Below are 19188 nucleotides of genomic sequence, written 5' to 3'. Positions count from 1 at the left end.
TTATTTAAGGATATTTACTTTGTATATTTTGACGTGTGATGTTGACAATTCATGATTTTTAACAAATAAAAAGCTTTAACTTGTTGAATCTCAACATTTGCTGTCATTAAATAATTGTCTGATCTTTCTCCATTGTCTGAATGCCTCCCGTAAGTTCCAGCAACTGTGAAAAGTTCAATAAATTAAAAAAATGCTCAAAATTGAACTTTGATATTGAAATTATAAAATAAAATTGAATTCTGCCAAGCCTATGTATGATCGTAATATGCACGCTACATACATTTTTTACCATTTATGTACATTATCATTGAACGAGTAAATTAACTTTTGCACCTTATCTACTACAACTAACTTTGAAAAGCTCAATATTTTGATTTTTTTAATGTTATGAGCTTTAGTCCCCAAATGGTTCATAAAATAGGAATTCTACGGTATTAACTAGTAATTGTAAGTACTTGCTTTCCCATGAAAATGAGCATGCTGTCAATTACTGTGGTTACTTTTGATAAAAACAAATCTTACTTTTTTGAATAGATTATTTTACTAATAAATTGCATTAACATACTTTTGATAGTAATCTATTTTAATAACTTTGGGAGAATTGGTTTTTTCCTTAATTTAAAATTTATTCTTTTAGGTGGACATTCCATCTGTTATAACAAAGAAAATGCTAAAGGCAGCAATGAAACACATAGAAGTCATAGTTAAAGCCAGGCAGAAAGGTACTGTGAAACATTTGTATGTATGTTAATGTTTTGTAGATTTAAAATGGTTTGTAAGTTTAAAATGCTAAGCCTAAAACTTTTGATGCTTCACATTTGCCAGTACTTTGGCTAATCTGTTCATTCTCAAATCTACTGTTGCCTTCATTTTTTAAAAAACTCCATCACTCCGTCTGCTGTGGTGCTTGTCTGGGGATAGAGGCCAAACCTGGGCAAGGACTGAATGCAGACAGTTTTTGTTCGATTTAGCAGAACATAAGAATGGCCATGCTGGGTCAGACTAAAGGTCCATCCAGCCCAGTATCCTGTCTACCGACAGCGGCCAATGCCAAGTGCCCCAGAAGGAGTGAACCTAACAGGTAATGATCAAGTGATCTCTCTCCTGCCATCCATCTCCACTCTGTGACAAACAGAGGCTAGGGACACCATTCCTTGCCCATCCTGGCTAATAGCCATTAATGGACTTAACGTCCATGAATTTATCCAGTTCTCTCTTAAACCCTGTTATAGTCCTAGCCTTCACAACTTTCTCAGGCAGGGAGTTCCACAGGTTGACTGTGCACTGAGTGAAGAACTTCCTTTTATTTGTTTTAAACCTGCTACCCATTAATTTCATTTGGTGGCCCCTAGTTCTTATATTATGGGAACAAGTAAATAACTTTTACTCATTCACTTTCTCCACACCACTCATGATTTTATAGACCTCTATCATATCCCCCCTGAGTCTCCTCTCTTCCAAGCTGAAAAGTCCTAGCCTCTTTAATCTCTCCTCATGTGGGACCCGTTCCAAATGCCTAATCATTTTGGTTGCCCTTTTCTGAACCTTTTCCAATGCCAGTATATCTTTTTTGAGATGAGGGGACCACATCTGTCCACAGTATTCAAGATGTGGGTGTACCATGGATTTATATAAGGGCAATAAGATATTCTCTGTCCCTTTTTTAATGATTCCTAACATCCCGTTGTCTTTTTTGACTGCTGCTGCACACTGCGTGGACATCTTCAGAGAACTATCCATGATGACTCCAAGATCTTTCTCCTGATTAGTTGTAGCTAAATTAGTCCCCATCATATTGTATGTATAGTTGGGGTGGTTTTTTTCCAATGTGCATTACTTTACATTTATCCACATTAAATTTCATTTGCCATTTTGTTGCCCAATCACTTAGTTTTGTGAGATCTTTTTGAAGTTCTTCACAGTCTGCGTTGGTCTTGACTATCTCGAGCAGTTTAGTATCATCTACAAACTTTGCCACCTCACCGTTTACCCCTTTCTCCAGATCATTTATGAATAAGTTTGAATAGGATTGGTCCTAGGACTGACCCTTGGGGAACACCACTAATTACCACTCTCCATTCTGAAAATTTACCATTTATTCCTACCCTTTGTTCCCTGTCTCCTAACAAGTTCTCAGTCCATGAAAGGATCTTCCCTCTTATCCCATGACAATTTACGTAAGAGCCTTTGGTGAGGGACCTTGTCAAAGGCTTTCTGGAAATCTAAGTACACTATATCCACTGGATTCCCCCTTGTCCACATGTTTGTTGACCCCCTCAAAGAACTCTTAACAGATTAGTAAGACATGATCTTCCTTTACAGAAATTATGTTGACTTTTGCGCAACAATTTATGTTCTTCTATGTGTCTGACAATTTTATTCTTTACTATTGTTTCAACTAATTTGCCCGGTACTGACGTTAGACTTACCGGTCTGTAATTGCCGGGATCACCTCTAGAGCCTTTCTTAAATATTGGCGTTACATTAGCTATTTTCCAGTCATTGGGTACCGTAGCTGATTTAAAGGACAGGTTACAAACCATAGTTAATATTTCCGTAATTTCACATTTGAGTTCTTTCAGAACTCTTGGGTGAATGCCATCTGGTCCCGGTGACTTGTTACTGTTAAGTTTCTCAATTAATTCCAAAACCTCCTCTAGTGACACTTCAATCTGTGACAATTCCTCAGATTTGTTACCTACGAAAGACTATTACGTTTGGGAATCTCCCTAACATCGTCAGCCGTGAAGACTGAAGCAAAGAATTCATTTAGTTTCTCTGCGATGACTTTATCGTCTTTAAGTACTCCTTTTGTATCTTGATTGTCTAGGGGCCCCACTGGCTGTTTAGCAGGCTTCCTGCTTCTGATGTACTTTAAAAACATTTTATTACCTTTTGAGTTTTTGGCTAGCTGTTCTTCAAGCTCCTTTTTGGCTTTTCTTACGTTTTTACATTTAATTTGTCAGTGCTTATGTTCCTTTCTATTTACCTCACTAGGATTTGACTTCCACTTTTAAAAGATGCCTTTTTATCTCTCACTGCTTCTTTTACATGGTTGTTAAACCACGGTGGCTCTTATTTAGTTTTTACTGTGTATTTTAATTTGGGGTATACATTTAGGTTGAGCCTCTATTATGGAGTCTTTGAAAAGTGTCCATGCAACTAACCTCCTCATTTTTGCATAGTTCTCCTTTCTGAAATTAAATGCTACAGTGCTGGGCTGTTGAGGTGTTCTTCCCACCACAGGAATGTTAAATATTATTATATTATGGTCACTGTTTCCAAGGTTATAGTTACAGATCCTGTGCTCCACTCAGGACTAGATCAAGAGTTGCTTCTCCCCTTGTGGGTTCCTGTACCAGCTGCTCCAAGAAGCAGTCATTTAAAGTATCGAGAAATTTTGTCTCTACATTTTGTCCTGAGGTGACGTGTTACCCAGTCAATATGGGGATAATTGAAATCCCCCACTATTATTGAGTTCTTTACTTTGATAGCCTCTCTGATTTTCCTTAGCATTTCATCGTCACTATCACTGTCCTGGTCAGGTGGTCGATAATAGATCCCTACTGTTATATTCTTATTAGAGCATGGAATTATTATCCCTAGAGATTCTATGGAGCATGTGGATTCATTTAAGATTTTTATTTCATTTAGTTAATTTAGAAAACTGGTCTTTTTTCCTGGAGTGTGGAGCAGGAATGTGTTTCCTGTTCAGTTCAGAGCAAAATATAGATATTTTTCTTAAGACATTCCAGATGAGCAACAATAAATGAAAGGATGCATGTGTATGTGAATATATTATTTAACTGAAATAAACTGTTCTATAACTTACTAACTAAACTAAAATGAAACTATAATTAAATAACTGCAAACTGTGCTAATTTTATAGCTAGTGTGAAGTGACATCCATAATTTATTAAATGTAGCCAATCCAAGTATGTAACTTATAATGCATAGGCTGCCTTAACTTTGCCCTGTGAGTGTATGCATTGAAATACAGTCTGTACTTAGTCAAATTTCTGCCGGACTTCAGGCCTCAATGTGCAGGTTAGACGGCGCCTAGTGAACGAACGGGGAAGTTCTTGGGGTAAAAAACTGTTTTAATATCCTTGTTGTTCAACATGTGGCATGTATGTTCCTTCCCCTCCCCCCTGCACCTTAGCTACTGCACACCATCCAACACCTGCCTTGAATAAGGAACTTTTTCTTCAGGATTTTGCTGAATTTATTGTCACCCCTGCGACGTTAGCAAGTATTGTACCTCTGTTCTGCATCTCTAAAATGAGGATAGAGAGGCTGTTTCTTGCCCGTGGTGTCACACACAATCTATAGCAGAGGCAGGACTAGAACTAGAATCCGGGGTCCTAGTCCAGTGTCTTAACAGCACCACCATTCTTCATCTCCACCAGGTTCTTGTCTCATTCTCCACAGATTGTATATCTGTTGGAGTGAATGGGGTAGGATGCTTTGGACCCAGACCCAGTCACTGTGCAAATTTACCACATCACCATCCAGCGTGTGCACTGAGGCTCTGATTGAGCAAGGTACTTAAGAATGTGCTTAACTTTAAGCATGTGAGTAGTGCTGTTGAAGCTGGTGGGACTACTTACATGCTTGAAGTTAAGTAGGCCTACTTGCTGAATTGGGGCCTAAATAAAGCACGGGTTCTGCAGAAAAAGTAATATGTAATCACTTTATGCAATACAACAGTCTTTAGTAATCAAAAGGGAATAGAGTTAAGGTGGCAGAGGCAACCTTAACTTCATCCATTCCTGAGTTTTCAGTGCTTTGCTTTGCAATCTTGACATTCTCTTAACTGTAGTCTTTATGTATGGAATTTCCTATGCTCTTTAAAAAGAAAAATGAAAACTCTGCCACATCTGGCTATTTGCTTGGAAGCAGTAGAATGCTCTGTGCAGCACAGTGGTGTAATCAGTGTGACGGAGACCTTTGCCTCGTTCTTTATGCACCAGTCCATAGCCTGTGGAAGAAGACAGGACCATGGAGCCTTGCCTTCTTTCATATGCACATTCTCAGATTATATTCCACAATCCTTTGTCTATTAAATCTGCAATTTCACTCCACTTCATTTAAGGATGAGTATGTCCATTGGAATCCTGACAATTCCTTCAATGGAAATTTCCATTCGGGTTGTGTACTCTATTTTGCGGAGTGTCAATGGAACTTTGGGAGCCTGCATGAGGTATAATTTAGACAAATCAAATCTAACTTTCACCAAGCAATGAAAGGTACATCTTGTGGTGCTATCATAGTAAATTTAAAGTGTCCATTGCTAAGGTGCTAACGCTGTTCAGAAAAAAAATTGCAAACATTTTTCTTACCAGAAGAGCTGCATTTTTTCACTTCTGTGCTTGTAAATGGCATATTGTGGGTGGGTTTTTTTTGAGATTTTTCGCGAAAAATATTGCTACCTGACTGAGAGCAGATATACCCAATTTCAGCTGTAAATGTGAAATTAGGAAATGTGTAAATAGCTGAAAATAACTCCTTGTAACGTGAAGGTTTCCTAAGCCCTCCCCAGAGGTGTTGCTATATACTCCACCATGGTTCAGAGATCTGGACTTCAAGCCTTGCCTTGGTTCCAGTTCTCTTTTGGCCTCTTCCCATTGTTTTCTTTTTCCTCTTTCTACACCCTTCATCTCCGAGGTCTCTTTCTCTCCCTTTTTCTTCCAACTTTTTCCTCTCCTCTATTTCAGATCGCTCCCTGCTATCTCCTATGGTGACTCCTTATTTATAGTTTCCAGAGTGTCTCTCCTCCTGCTGCTTTCAGCAATGCCAGTTAGCTAAATCTCATCAGGTGGTATAAGGATCTATAATAATTGACTCACTTTCAGAATTTGTTAACTGAGATTTATTTTGTATACAGATTCTAGTAAACTAAATACACCTATCTGTAGCCCTCTAATTCTGTTCTGCAATTAATTCATTTTTAGTGTATTTCTTGGCATAGGGCCTATGTTGAATTAACTCACACCTTGTTGTGCTGATTTACTACAACCCAGTCCTTGCCCTTTAAAGTGATTTAAAGGGATTATAAAATGTTTATTGCTAATTAAGGTGCAGAGGTTTTACCTGTTGAAAAAAAAGAATACTTTTTTCAAATAGCTACTGATATGTGAATACTTTATACTTTTGACCAAATAGTCCCAGGTCAACTTTAATTTAAACACAGTGACAAGCAGCGCAAAAGATGTATTGCTTCAATCTTTCTTCCAAAGCAACTTTGGAGTATAAATTAAGTAGGAAACACATTACATAACTATAAAAGTTCTAGTCTCAGATGTTTCCAAATTATATTTAGAGCAAACCAATAAACAAGAGCCTAGCCTTGGAGAGTGAAACTTAGGTAAAAGCAAATGGAAAGAAGCTGTAGTATAGTTAAAAATCAAACAAGGCTTAAGTTGTCCACTAAATGGTAATATTGAATTGGTCCAGTGAAGAAGTTACTATTTTTTACAGAAGAAGGTGGAAATTTTATGTAGGCTTTGAAGTATGGCTCTACTGTGAAAAGACCATGTACAGGTGTCTTTTTCTTATACAGTTGTTGCTTTGTGTGTCTTTGACAACTGTGCATATGTTACATGACATTATCAAGGTAATATTTTTATCAGTGGTTTTCAGTGTGTGGGGGTCTGCAGACTGTTTAAGATTTCCAAAGGAGTCTGCTCCTCCACTTGAAATTTTTTAGGAGTCCGTAGATTGAGAAAAGGTTAAAAACTTTCGTCACATATCGAAGTGGAAAGAAATCTCCTCACCCATTATTTCACAACGGTAGAAAGGAAAAGAGTAGAACATGCTAAACCTTTGTTTTCTTGCAGTGAAAAATTCAGAATTTTTACAGCAAGCTGCTTTAGAAGAATATGGACCAGAACTCCATGTGGCTTTGAGGAGTCGAAGAGATGAACTTCACTATTTAAGAAAACTTACTGAACTTCTTTTCCCTTATATTCTTCCCCCAAAGGCAACAGACTGCAGGTATCAAATATATTAGAAGTTGTACTATTTACAACAGTTGCATGCCATGTAGCACTGTAGTTCTTAATGGTGGTAAAGTGGGTAAAGGACAGTGTCAGCCTGAACTTTGAATTTGTTTTCTGTGTAAGTACCAAGCGTATTAAGTGTAATTTAAAGAGTGAATTCTTACTTAATGTTTTTGTTGATTGTATATTTCTGTACAAAAGAGACTAAGTATCTGTTAACTAGGGAGAAGGGAAAGGAATTGAGATGCAGTAGCAGCACTTGGTCAGTTTCCTTGCTTCTACAGTAGTGATCTTAAGTGAAACTCCAAATACAAAAATATAAAATGAAAGAATAATTTGTTGCTTCCTGGGATCCACGACAGTGATAGGTTAGTGTGCTTGTTCTAGATGTTGGGTGCACTGAAGTAGATGAAGCTTATTGGGCTCATAAGGTATTTGGACTGGATAATGCTGTCTCAGGATACTAGTGGTTCTGATAATGCAGGAAACAGCAAAGAAAAGTAGCTGCTTCTCAACAACCTACCCATTTTTACAGTTGGAAATTACCAGTGTCTGTCTTAAAGCTAAAATATATGATTTTTGCTGTTCTGTAGGAGTCTCCCATTAGCATTAGTGAGATATGCATGCATCGTGAATTTATGTCCAGTTCCTACACAATGTTGATTTTTGAAAACTGAACTGTAGGGGTGGGAGGTGTTGTTGCAAGCTGGTGACTGGGGGTGGGTGGGCAGCTTGATAGGCATCAGTAGCTGTGCTCGCATAGATAGGTGGCAGCACTGAAGTCTGAGACATCTGCATGCAGTTTTGCACCAATTTAACTGAATATGTTGAAAAACCAATTTAGTTAAATCAGTGGAACCCCTTAATGTGGTGCAGTTACCAGTATAAAACTGCTTATCAGTATAGTGAGTTTTGGTAAATGTTCAACTGGTAGCAGGCTGGCCACTAGCTTGTATTTTCTGAGCTCCATGTGTGGCATCAAACTAGGTCTCTCTTGAAAACTGCCCCCCTGCCCTCCCCTTCTCCAGACTCATACTACATAGACAGGCCTTTACTCTGTAAGTGGTGCTTGGGTGCATCATCGATGTAGAACAGTGGACCACCTGCTTCACAAGCGCCTCATCTTCAGAACAACATTTGTTTTAGGTTGTCAGTGTACCATGAAAGGATTTATAGGAAGAATATATAGCAGAGCCCAGCTGAAGAAGTTCAGAATCTACATGATCCTTATCTAGACTTCTTTCATTGGCACAATAGAAAACCTATGTTTCAATACTAAAGAAGGAGGATGGGGTAGTCAGCACAGTCTAAGTATTAAAAACAAGTCAACCTGCGTGTTGAGATAAGGACCTGCTTCCAAACATAAGCATGACCGTTTTTAAAAGTGAGTGCTGAGAATTAAGCAATGAGCTGAGTGAAAAGAGATGTATTTGCCCCTTAGTTTCCATGTGCTGAATCAGTTTAGATATCTTGTGATTCTGAGAGTGAATGTGTGGAGTACTGGAATATCTTTTAAAATAACATGTTTTTATTAAATAAGGAAAGACCTTTTAGTACAAAAATATTAACTTTACATCTCTCATCCCATTACAAATTATGAATGTAATAACGTGAGTTACTATGAAAACGTAATAAATTTTTTTTTCCCTTTCAGATCCCTGGCATTGCTTATAAGAGAGATCCTGTGTGGTTCTGTTTTCCTTCCCTCCATGGACTTCTTAGCTGACCCGGTGAGATTTTGGAGCAGTAGAAATAATTTTTATTTACTCTATCATTGTGTTCCTTTTTGTCCGATGATGAAGTGCTTTGTGGTGAAACAAGTACTTCACATTGGTTTTATCATTGGTGACTGCTTAATGGTTTACAGAAAGAAAAATAACCCCATACCCAATCCTCTTATTTTTTTGGTGAAGCAGTGTTAATTTGGTTTTAGGGATTATTTGGCTACATTAATAAAAAAAAAATACTTAGGCTAGGTCTACAAACTGATTTTTGTATTTGTTAGAGGTATGATTTATTACCAGAATAGTTATACTTACTAAAGCTGTGTATGCAATAAAGGTACTTACAATGGCACATCTTATAACTATATAAATTAATCCACACTAGAGTTGTACCACTTTAACTATACCGGTATAGTTACAGTGTTTGTGTGTGGACAAGGCCTTTCTAAAAGCCACTCCCCATAGATGCAAATTTGTTTACTTCTTGCTTATGTAGATACGTGGTACTGCATTTATAAAGATTGGATAGAAAGTCACTTGTCTGATCTTTGGTTTTCAATTGGAAGAAAATTTCACAACTGTCTGAATACAGCTAGGCTGCAGGCAAAGATTAGTTGAGCTTGTGGAACTGCCTGTAGTCAGCTGTAACTCACCTGACCTGCACTGGCATTAAAATGCCAAACAGCTCTCATCTTTGCAGGATGGAGAACTTGTCTGTGCATGTCTCATTTGGGAAGTTCATTGACTTAAGAATCTGGATGTAGAGATTATTCAGGTGTCAATTTAGAAGTTGTTAGAACCATCTTTTAATTATTCTGCTTATGTTTGCAATTTTAAGATATAAAAATTGTCAGAATCTTGCTAGAAACTTGGATGGCAGTGAAATGATTTTCAGACAGATTGGTTTGTTGTCATTTGTTTGTTTTTTCCCATTAGGATACTGTCAACCATTTGCTTCTCAAATTCATTGATGATAGCCCAGTGAGTACTGACAAAATGAGAACATTTATAATTGATTCACACATGTCAGTGTCAGTCTTAATCAGTAGGTCAACACTCTTTCTACAGCCTGAAAAAGCAACTGAGCCAGCTGCTTCTTTGATTCCATTCCTGCAGAAATTTGCGGACCCTCGCAATAAAAAACCATCTGTAAGTGAAGAAAACTCTCTTATATACAGATTTTGAATAAGTATTGTATGAGCTGTACATATTACCAGTGCTCTTTTCATTGATTCTATTAGAAAAGGTTTATTTTAATGAAAGCTTGAGAAATATACAAACTAACTGCATTTTCCTCTTCATGTTTAGGTCCTGAAGCTGGAATTGAGGGAGATTAGAGAACAGCAAGACCTTTTGTTTCGCTTCATGAACTTTCTGAAACAGGAAGGGGCAGTACATGTGTTGCAGTTTTGTCTGACCGTAGGTAAGATTACCCTAGTATGCTTAAGTGTACTCATTGAACTTAAACAGTGAGTTTAGGTGTTGGTCCGTTAGTGGATTCTGCAATCAAAGACAGCATCTCAAAGCAAAGGACTGAGCTGAGGTTCTGTGTTCAGTTTTTACTTAGATATTTCCTGACATTTTAATGCTGAACTTAACAACATTAATGTTGCTTCATTGTGGGTTTTTTGCATTTAATTGGATTTCTATTTAGTTGAGAAGACTATTTATTTATTTAAAAAATTTTCATTGCAAGTTTAAAAAAATGCACTTGTCAATTATACAATGTAAAGCCTGGGATATCTTGATTTTCCTTTAAAAGAAAACTATTGTAGTTACCATTGCTACAGTCTCTCTAAAAAGATGTACTGCAGACTATGAAAATTCTGTGAGAATCTCAGTTCTAGCTTATGAAAGTTCTGACTTCTGGGTGTGCCTCCCTTTTTTTGCAGAATGTAAAGGAGGTTGAAACTTGTTCAGCAGCTGTGTCCCTTTTGCCATTACTTATTCAAATTTTGTTACACAGACAGCTTTCTAAGCACTCATTTGAGAATCAAATGGTAGAGAATGGACAATGGCTGTGGTCTGTAAGCAAGATTTTCAGCAAAGAGGCACAACCAGAAGTCTCAACCAGAAGGGAAATAATGAAAATGTTCATAACCCATAGTCTTCCAAAGGAACATTGTGAATTTTTCTGTGGAAGGGAATAATTAGTTTTATTGCAGCTCTTATTTTTATGGATCAATTTATATAACTTTAGATTTAAACCATAAGTATTCATACAACTTAAACTGCATTAGAGATTTTGGTGTTATCAGCTTGGTCATAAATTTTAAAACATTTAAGGTTTTATGTATATCCACATCTGCTGGAAAGGTATCTGAGGGTATACACTGGAGTCTGGAGGTGTGATTGCAGCGGGTGTAGGTGTAACCAAGGCAACCAGCAGCCATTCAAGTATGTACCCAGGTTCCTGCACAGACAGAGCTATCCTGTGCTGCCACCTGCGCTACCCTGGATTCACTGCTCTTGTTACTCCAGCTGCTCTTGATCTAGCTAGATCAAAGCTAGCTCAGGTATGCTGCAATCACATGTCCTGAATGCAGTGTAGACATACCCTGATGGCTGATCTGTGTGCCACTTTAAGGTGCCACCATTTATATTAGCTAGGTTTGATCAAGACATGCATTTTCTTTTCTTCACCTTCCAGAGGAATTTAATGACAGAATTTTGCAACCAGAATTATCAGATACTGAAAAAATGTCTCTTCATGAAGAGGTGCAGAAAATCTACAAAACCTATTGTTTGGATGAAAGTATTGACAAAATTAGATTTGATCCTTTTATCGTGGAAGAGATTCAAAGAAGTAAGTTTGAGATTGAAAGGAATGATCAAGAATTTATACTGGAATCTATAAAGCATTCTTTCAGACTTAAAAAAAGTCCTAGTCAATTCAAATAATAAATAACTTTAACTTTAAATTTATCATAACCATACAACCTAATTAACAAACCAAAGATGTGTAAGAATACATATACTCCTATCTCTGGATTTTCCCTGCCTAATGTTCTCTATGAATGATAATGTATTTAAATCCTGCTTTACAAAGTACTTTAGTATTCCAATATTTTGGCTGCATCCTGCGTGGATTTATACAGACTAATTTGAGACTGCGGCCTGTAAAAATCAGAAAAACTTTATGAACAACAATGGCACATCCAATTAATATTCACAGTAGGATTTTTTTTCTGCAGTTGCTGAAGGTGAATATGTAGATGTTGTGAAACTTCAAACTATGCGATGCCTTTTTGAAGCATATGAACATGTTCTTTCCCTCTTAGAGAATGTCTTTACCCCTATGTTCTGTCACAGTGATGAGGTAAGCATGAAAGACTTGAAGTCTTGCCTTTAAGCACAGTTGTTTCTTTTTTAAAATGGCAATGTAAATGTGACAGCTTAAACAATAGTTTTGCTCCTTGTATGTATTCAAAATTTTATCTATTTAACTGGTAAAAATAGGTGCTTTTATTATCAGGTTAGAGCCAATATAACTGAGGCTTGGTCTACGCTACAAAGTTATGTCGATGTAAGCTGCCTTGTGTTGACCTGGTTTTGTGTTTCTATATTTAAATATGTCTCACCATGATGTAAATTTCCCATTAGGCCAACATAATAACACTGCCTCCCGGAGCAGAATTGAGCAAAGGTCAATGTACAGAGGTTGATGCAGCACGTGTGTAGATGCTGCATTACCTAGATCGATCCTAACAGCCCTCCAGCAGCTGTTCCACAGTGCCTCACATTGACTGCTGTGGTCACTGTTATGAACTCCACTACCCACAGGTCACCAGGACCAGACGCTCCCCCCTCCTTGTTTAAAACCCCATGAATTTTTGGAACTCCTTTTCCTGACTGTCCGGCTTGGCAATCACACCTAGCAACTCTCCATATTGAGTGTAACTGCCCAGTTGACCATGTCAGCTGCACGCTCCAGACGTGCTCCTCTCTGGAGTGGACAGAAGATATTGGCTCTCTTGGGCCTGTAGGGACAAAAGGCTGTGCTGGCACAGCTCTGAACCAGCCATAGAAGCATGGACATCTCTGAGCAGATGGCTCGAGGGATGCAGGAGGAGGGTATGACAAGGACCAGCAGCAGTGCTATCTGAAAACCAAGGAGCTGTGGCAGACATACCAGAAGGCCAGGGAGGCCAACAATCAATCTGGTGCCAAGCCACAGACCTGCTGCTTTTACAAAGAACTGCATGCCATATATGGCGGAGACCCCACTACCACCTAGCACAAAACTCTCAATACCTTCGGGGAACCCAAGTCCCAGGCCTCGGCCATGAACAGCGAGGAGGAGGAGGAGGTGGGACAGGTGACTGGGGGATCCACCGCAGTCCTGCCATTTGAGCATGGGCAAACCTGATGCAAGGGAAGGAACCTCAGGTAAGTGTGTGGTTTTTTTTCATTTTTTCATTACAGAGATGCCACCCCCATTTTCCCCCTCTGCTCCTCCTCCCTCCGACCCCCCCGTAGAATAGGAGGACATGGCTTTTGACTTTTGATTAATTTACTTGTGCTAGAAGAGGTAACGGAACAACCAAGAGAGGTAGAGTTGCTATCTGCTTTTTATTTCTCGCTAGAGTTAGGCGGGGGGGACTAAGTGGGACAGTTTGTTTATATATGTAGGGATGTTCCTTGAATCCTCTTGAGAGGTCTCAGTGAAACTTTCATGGAGGTACTCTACAGTCCTCTGCTTAAGGTTTCTAGGGAGTGACTGCCTTATTTCTTCTTCTGCGATAGGATACTTTCCCATGCCAGTTAGCAATAACTTTGCATTACACCATTGCAGTACATAGGCTAGTCGCATACGGGCCCAGGCAGCTTCGGGATGCTAGCAGCAGCTGTGCTCTTTCTCACTTTGTTACCCTCAGGAGTGAGATATCTGCTAAAATCACCAATGCCTGTGGAAAATGTTGCCAGCATTCAGTGCCAATGCCCTATGCTACTAGATTCATGCAACCAAGCAATTCCCTCCTCATTTCCCTCATCCCCAGCTGGCCATACTCACAGTGGCTGATGCTGTGACTGGTGCCATGCACAAGCAATCGCAAACAAAAGTGAGAATGAGCATGTAGTGCTTAAAACTTTAGGAGAGCAAGGGGAGTGATTTCTGCAGGTTTGCTTCCTGTAGTAAATATACTGACAATAGTATCTCTGTTTTCTTCTGCAGGTGCTGCTGTTGCAGCCTTGAGGGACTCCACCTCCATACCTGCAGAACATCTGACCAAAATAAGGAGGAGAAGGGACTTGGGGTGGTATGATGGAATGCACAGGTGTATTCACAACCTACACACTACTGTAATAATCTTTGTGCAAAATATGCCTTGTAAGATATCATTTAAAAGCTAATAACTCACAGGTCAGTCTTATCATGGTAAAATATATCTAGTAACATTGTATGTGAAGTTATAAAATTCCCCTGTATAATGTTGTTAGCTCCCAGGGAGAAGTTGTCAAACAGGGCTGTCTTGAGCAAAAGAAAATGTGTTTGCCTTGATTTGCATTTAAGCAGTAAATGCAGTCATCAAACAGAAAGGGGGAAAGGGAGGGAAACAAAAGGAAACCTGCATCTGAACATAAACAGAAAGAACATAAACAGAAAGAACCCAGCAGGAAGCCTCCTTCCACACCAGACATGCTGTCTCCTTATGGTCAGCTGGAAATGCCTTTCAAAAGAGGGACTGAACTATAAAAAGAGGGTCAAAGACCCCAAGTGACCTCTCTCTCCCTGGCCATCTCCCTCTTTCTACCTGAGAAGACCAGAGAAACAGCTGCTGGACTTTGAGGAATGGGTCCTGACCTGAAAAGTTCAGTCAGTAATGCTGCTAGAAGGATGTGGTAAGGACTCTACTTTGAATCAAGTACAGTTTAAGGTAGGCACTAGGAAGCAGTTTATCTTTGTTTTTCTTGTAACCATTTCTAACTTTTATGCGTCGTTGTGCTCACGTAAAATCTCTTTGTAGTTAAATAAACTTGTTTTTTTCTTTCATTGAAACTGATACAGTGTGTTTAAGTTAAGTTGTTGGGCAACTCCATTTAAGATGGTAAATTATTGTGTTTTGTTCCCTTAAAGGGACAACAGATCTAATATCTCTGGACAGTCCAGAACATACATTTTTGGGAGAAAGTCTGGGACTGGGAGTGTGTTGGGGTCACCCTGCAGAAGTGTAACCCAAGTGTGGCTGGCGGGTTGCAGTTACACATAGACACTCAGGGTCTGACTTGCTTGCTGGAGGGCTTTTTGTGAGCGGCCCAGGTGGGAGCTACTATAGCAAAGCATTGTAAGGCACCCAAAGTTGCAGAGCCAAGGTGACACAGCCCCTCACTGGAATGGACTGCACACTGGTATGTAACAGACATGTTCAATGATATCCTACATTGGACTATGAGTACAAGGCTTGGAGGATGAACACTGGGGACAGCTTGGAGAAGGAGAAAGTAGAGAGGAGAAAGGTACAGGAAAAGAAGAGGGAGATGCTCCAGGACATAATGGGGCTTTTAAGGCAGCAAATACAGATGCTGCAGTCTCTGGTGTACCCAGGCTTGCCTTCCTCTGCAACCCACTGAGAACTCCATATCAGGATCTCCCTGTACCCTCCTCTCAACACTCCATGTGGCATCAGAGGTCACTACACTACCCTTACCACTACCTTGGGAGACATTAAAGACAATCACGGCTTCGTGTACACTGACCTCTGAAAACCAAGGTTGGCATAGGAATAGCTGAAATGGACATAAATGTTCTGTCTGCTTCTTAAGTTCTGTTCTCTTAAGTATTAGTAAATTTTTAAAATATATTTGTTTTAAAATTTCACGATTTCTTTTTTACAGTGAATTCAGTTTCAAACTAATAGAACTATTTTATAACATCTGCTACCGAGTGCTTAGCAGGTCTGAAAGTAATCAATTACCTCTTACTAACAGTGTGACACAACTCATAGGATAAGATGCAAACAAAATTAATAGACATATTGACAATGTTATATTCCTAAACATACAGCATTCACCACACAATTCCTAACAGCCCACAAAAGAGCAGGGCCAGGTAAGGTCGGCACATGGATTCAGGAATATTGCCTTGTGCACCCAAAAGTTCTGCAGCCACTGCTTGTCCTCCCAAGCCTGCATTACGATGCAATCCTATCAGTCAGTGATCGTTTCTTGGGCCAAGAAGTTGTGCTCCACCATCTGCAGCTACTTTTTGAATGCCACCAACCTTGAATTGGTTCTCACTATCTCCCACAGCAGTCTGGCCTCCAAGAAATCCCTGTTCCCCACTGATTCGGTTCTTCTTGCAGCTCTGCAAATAGTTCATGATCGTGTGCTCTATGTTTCCAACACCCATGGCAGTGCAGAGCTGTGTAGGCTTCATGCTTCTGTCAGACGGTGGTCAGCGAGGAGGGCTGTGCGGGTTTTGTGGGATTTTGAAAAAAAGGTGCAAAAATTATGGTTTACAGTTGACATTATGGGAGGAGACAGTTGCACACTGCGAAATTGACCTCAAGCTACTCGTCACCCCGTGCAACTCGTTTTGGCCCCACCATGCACTGCCAAAACTTCCAAAAGACAGAGCACTGCAATGTGGTGGGTTTCACGCTGGGATACCTGCCCATGGCGCACCTCACCATGCATCAATGCAAGCACTCGTTTTGAGTACACGTAGCGCCAATGCAAGGAGCCAAGTGTGCAGTCGCACAAGTGATGTACTAATAGTGACAGCTTTATGATGATATAACTTACATCGACATAAGTTTGTGGAGTAGAAGTGGCCTCCTAAAGGGAGCTAGGTTCTTAGTGGCTTTCACATCAACAGAACTGTTAATTAGTTCCAGTTCCAGAATTTTTGATGGTGCAAGAGCCTGAAAGAATAAAACTTCCTTTTCAGTTATTACGTTGAGTTTGCAGCACTTACTTTTCTTTTAGAAAAAGGCTTTTTTCTACTTTTATAGTTTCAATTTCTGTCTAGAAGTAATGGACATATACATGTGGAACACCATGAATGTTCTTCTTAATTGTTTTTCAGACTACAACAGCACTTCAGGACTCGTATCCGTTTTACACTAAAAAGTTAGGTTGACCTAGCTACGTTGCTCAGGGGTGTGAAAAATCTCTCAAGCCATGTAGTTAAGCTAACAACCTCCAATGTAGGTCTTCCATTGACCTAGCTACTGCCTCTCGGGGAAGTGGCTTAATTACAGTGATGGAAGAACCCCTCCCATCGCTATAGTGATTGTCTACACTGAAGCACTATATATAGCATCACTGCTGCAGCGGTGCAGCTGTGGTGCTGCAATATTTCTAGTGAAGACCTAGTTTTAGTAGAAAGCCTGCCCCTCCATGCCTGTAAGGCTGCCCTTGGGAAAGCATAAATTATGTTGTAAGTTCCTTAGAACTGACCATTTAAAGTGGTCTTATGTGAAATACAATATCTCAACTGCAGAGACTTGTATAGTGTTTCTAATATACTTGTATTAAATCCTCAACAGCTGTGAAGTTAGAAGCAAGAAACATAATTAATTATTAATATTTACAACTGTAAACTACTAGTAAAGAGATAGAATGAAAAAAATAGAAAACTTGAAGCCAACACTTACTTGCATATTAACTGTTCTATTTTAGTATTTCAGGCAGCTCTTAAGAGGAGCTGAATCCCCAACACGCAATTCAAAGTTTAACAGGTAGGTGTGTTAAACCTTTTAATACGTTTTTGCAGTTGAAAGTTTTAAAAATGTTTGTTTATATGATTGAATCTTCTGCCAAATATACAGTACTGTTCAATGTTAACTTATTTAGATTTCTAAACTTAGTTTTAGATTTGTAGATTACTTACAGGAGCAGCAAGTAATATGTGAAGCAGTACTTCACTTAGTGTTTTTATTGCTTTTTTATTTTAAAAAATGGTATGAGATTCAGACTTACAATCCTTTTTTTGAAATGTCAGAGTGAAAAACCCCTTCAAACTAAGGACCTGTCCAATAACATTAAGATAATATGGCAATAGTGAGTTATACAGAGCACATTGGAGAAAGCAAAATAGAAAGAGTTGACTGTAGTGTTTGATTTCCACATTGAATCACTTTTTCCAGTAACTGTAGAAAACAGCCATGTGAGATGTTTCATTTTACAAATCAGCTCAATAGGATCCTGTGAGAACTGTAACAATTTCTCCCGCTAATATTTAATGGTTATAACAAACACATTTAAGCTCTGAATCTGATTTCTTTAAGATACCCTTGATCTTGGAGTTTGGGAAGAAAAAATTAAAATCTTTTCAATTCTGAATTTGCTTCCAATATGGCCGAGTTTTAAAAAAAACAAAAACCATACAGTATACCCAGATTTCCAAACCTCTGGATGTACCTGCTTTATCCTGTGTGGCAGAGGTATACAGAAAAATATATAAAAAATAGACATGCTAGCTTTTGATGTATCAGAAACACAACAAAATACAGTACCGATTTGCCAAGTGGAGGCCAAAAATGGTGGCCGATATCATTGTCAAGTTGTGCTGTGTACTATTTATACTTCAGTGTTAGGTTCCATTCGGCTGAACATAATTCAGGTTTCACAAGTAACATGACCAATGTTACCTCTAATTTTTGACAGGCCATATGCGCAAAAAATTTCTTCTGTGCAAATTTTTGTGTGCACGGTGTTTTGCCGTGTGTGCAGGGTTTAGGATCTGTGTGCGTGCGCACACGGGCACAGCTTAGAAGGAACAGTGAAGATGACTAAAGAACAGTCTGAGACATTGTAGAATGAGTTGGTGGTTTTTAAAACACTGTTAGAAGTGTAGGAAGTTTGATCTCAGTCTTTTTTTCCCCCTTCCTTTACTCTATCCAGTATGTGGGGGCTCCCGTGTATCAGAACCAATAACTTCTCTTTAAGAACATTGTTTATTATTGGTTTTAGCATGAATTTGTTTTAGTTCATCCACAAGTTATTGTGCTTGGTGCAGGAATTACTGGGAAAATGTTACAGCCCATATTATGCAAAAGGTCAGACTAGATAATTAAATGGTCTCTTCAGTCCTTAAAATCTGTGAATCAACACGAAAAGCCCTTTGCATCTTTAAAGTTCTTTACAAACTGTTTTATTCATTTATAAAATGTCTATAAATATTTCCCAGAAAACATTTTTTCTTTAAAGACTCCATCAAGCAGGGTAAATTCCTGTATGAATCAAACCTGAATTACAGCCTAAGGTTCTGAATTTTCAAGCATTTATGCACATGGTTAACTTTAGGAATGAGGGTAGTCCCTTTAAGCTGGAATTACTTAAATGCTTAACATCTACAACACACTTAAGTGTTTTCAGGATTGAAGTCTAAAAATTAAATGCAACTATCCCAGCCAAATGCAAGTGTATTGATCTCTGGTAAATTTTGGATATTTACATGCTATTTTGAGAATATTTGTCTGGAGATTGGTAGAGACCTTTATAAATACAACAGCAGT

The 19188-nt window shown here is 38.8% G+C and overlaps 1 protein-coding gene across 7 annotated transcripts in view; it reads left to right on the top strand.

The window, feature by feature from the left end:
* SNX14 (sorting nexin 14) overlaps positions 1 to 19188 on the top strand; it is an 80811-nt gene that overhangs the window by 22530 nt on the left and 39093 nt on the right. For 6 of the 7 annotated variants that reach the window (XM_077812779.1, XM_077812778.1, XM_077812777.1 and 3 more), the window contains 9 exons: positions 638 to 722; positions 6840 to 6996; positions 8656 to 8731; positions 9662 to 9706; positions 9794 to 9874; positions 10034 to 10148; positions 11376 to 11531; positions 11920 to 12044; positions 17351 to 17409. In XM_077812779.1, the coding sequence (XP_077668905.1) occupies positions 638 to 722; positions 6840 to 6996; positions 8656 to 8731; positions 9662 to 9706; positions 9794 to 9874; positions 10034 to 10148; positions 11376 to 11531; positions 11920 to 12044; positions 17351 to 17409 (899 nt within the window). Of the gene's footprint in view, positions 1 to 637; positions 723 to 6839; positions 6997 to 8655; positions 8732 to 9661; positions 9875 to 10033; positions 10149 to 11375; positions 11532 to 11919; positions 12045 to 17350; positions 17410 to 19188 lie in introns of all 7 variants that reach the window. The other variant, XM_077812774.1, reaches the window with a different exon arrangement.

Source organism: Eretmochelys imbricata, chromosome 3, assembly GCF_965152235.1.
Source record: "Eretmochelys imbricata isolate rEreImb1 chromosome 3, rEreImb1.hap1, whole genome shotgun sequence".
NCBI lineage: Eukaryota > Metazoa > Chordata > Testudines > Cheloniidae > Eretmochelys > Eretmochelys imbricata.
The sequence above is the reverse complement of the archived record's forward strand: the minus strand, read 5'-3'. Positions and strand labels throughout refer to the sequence as shown.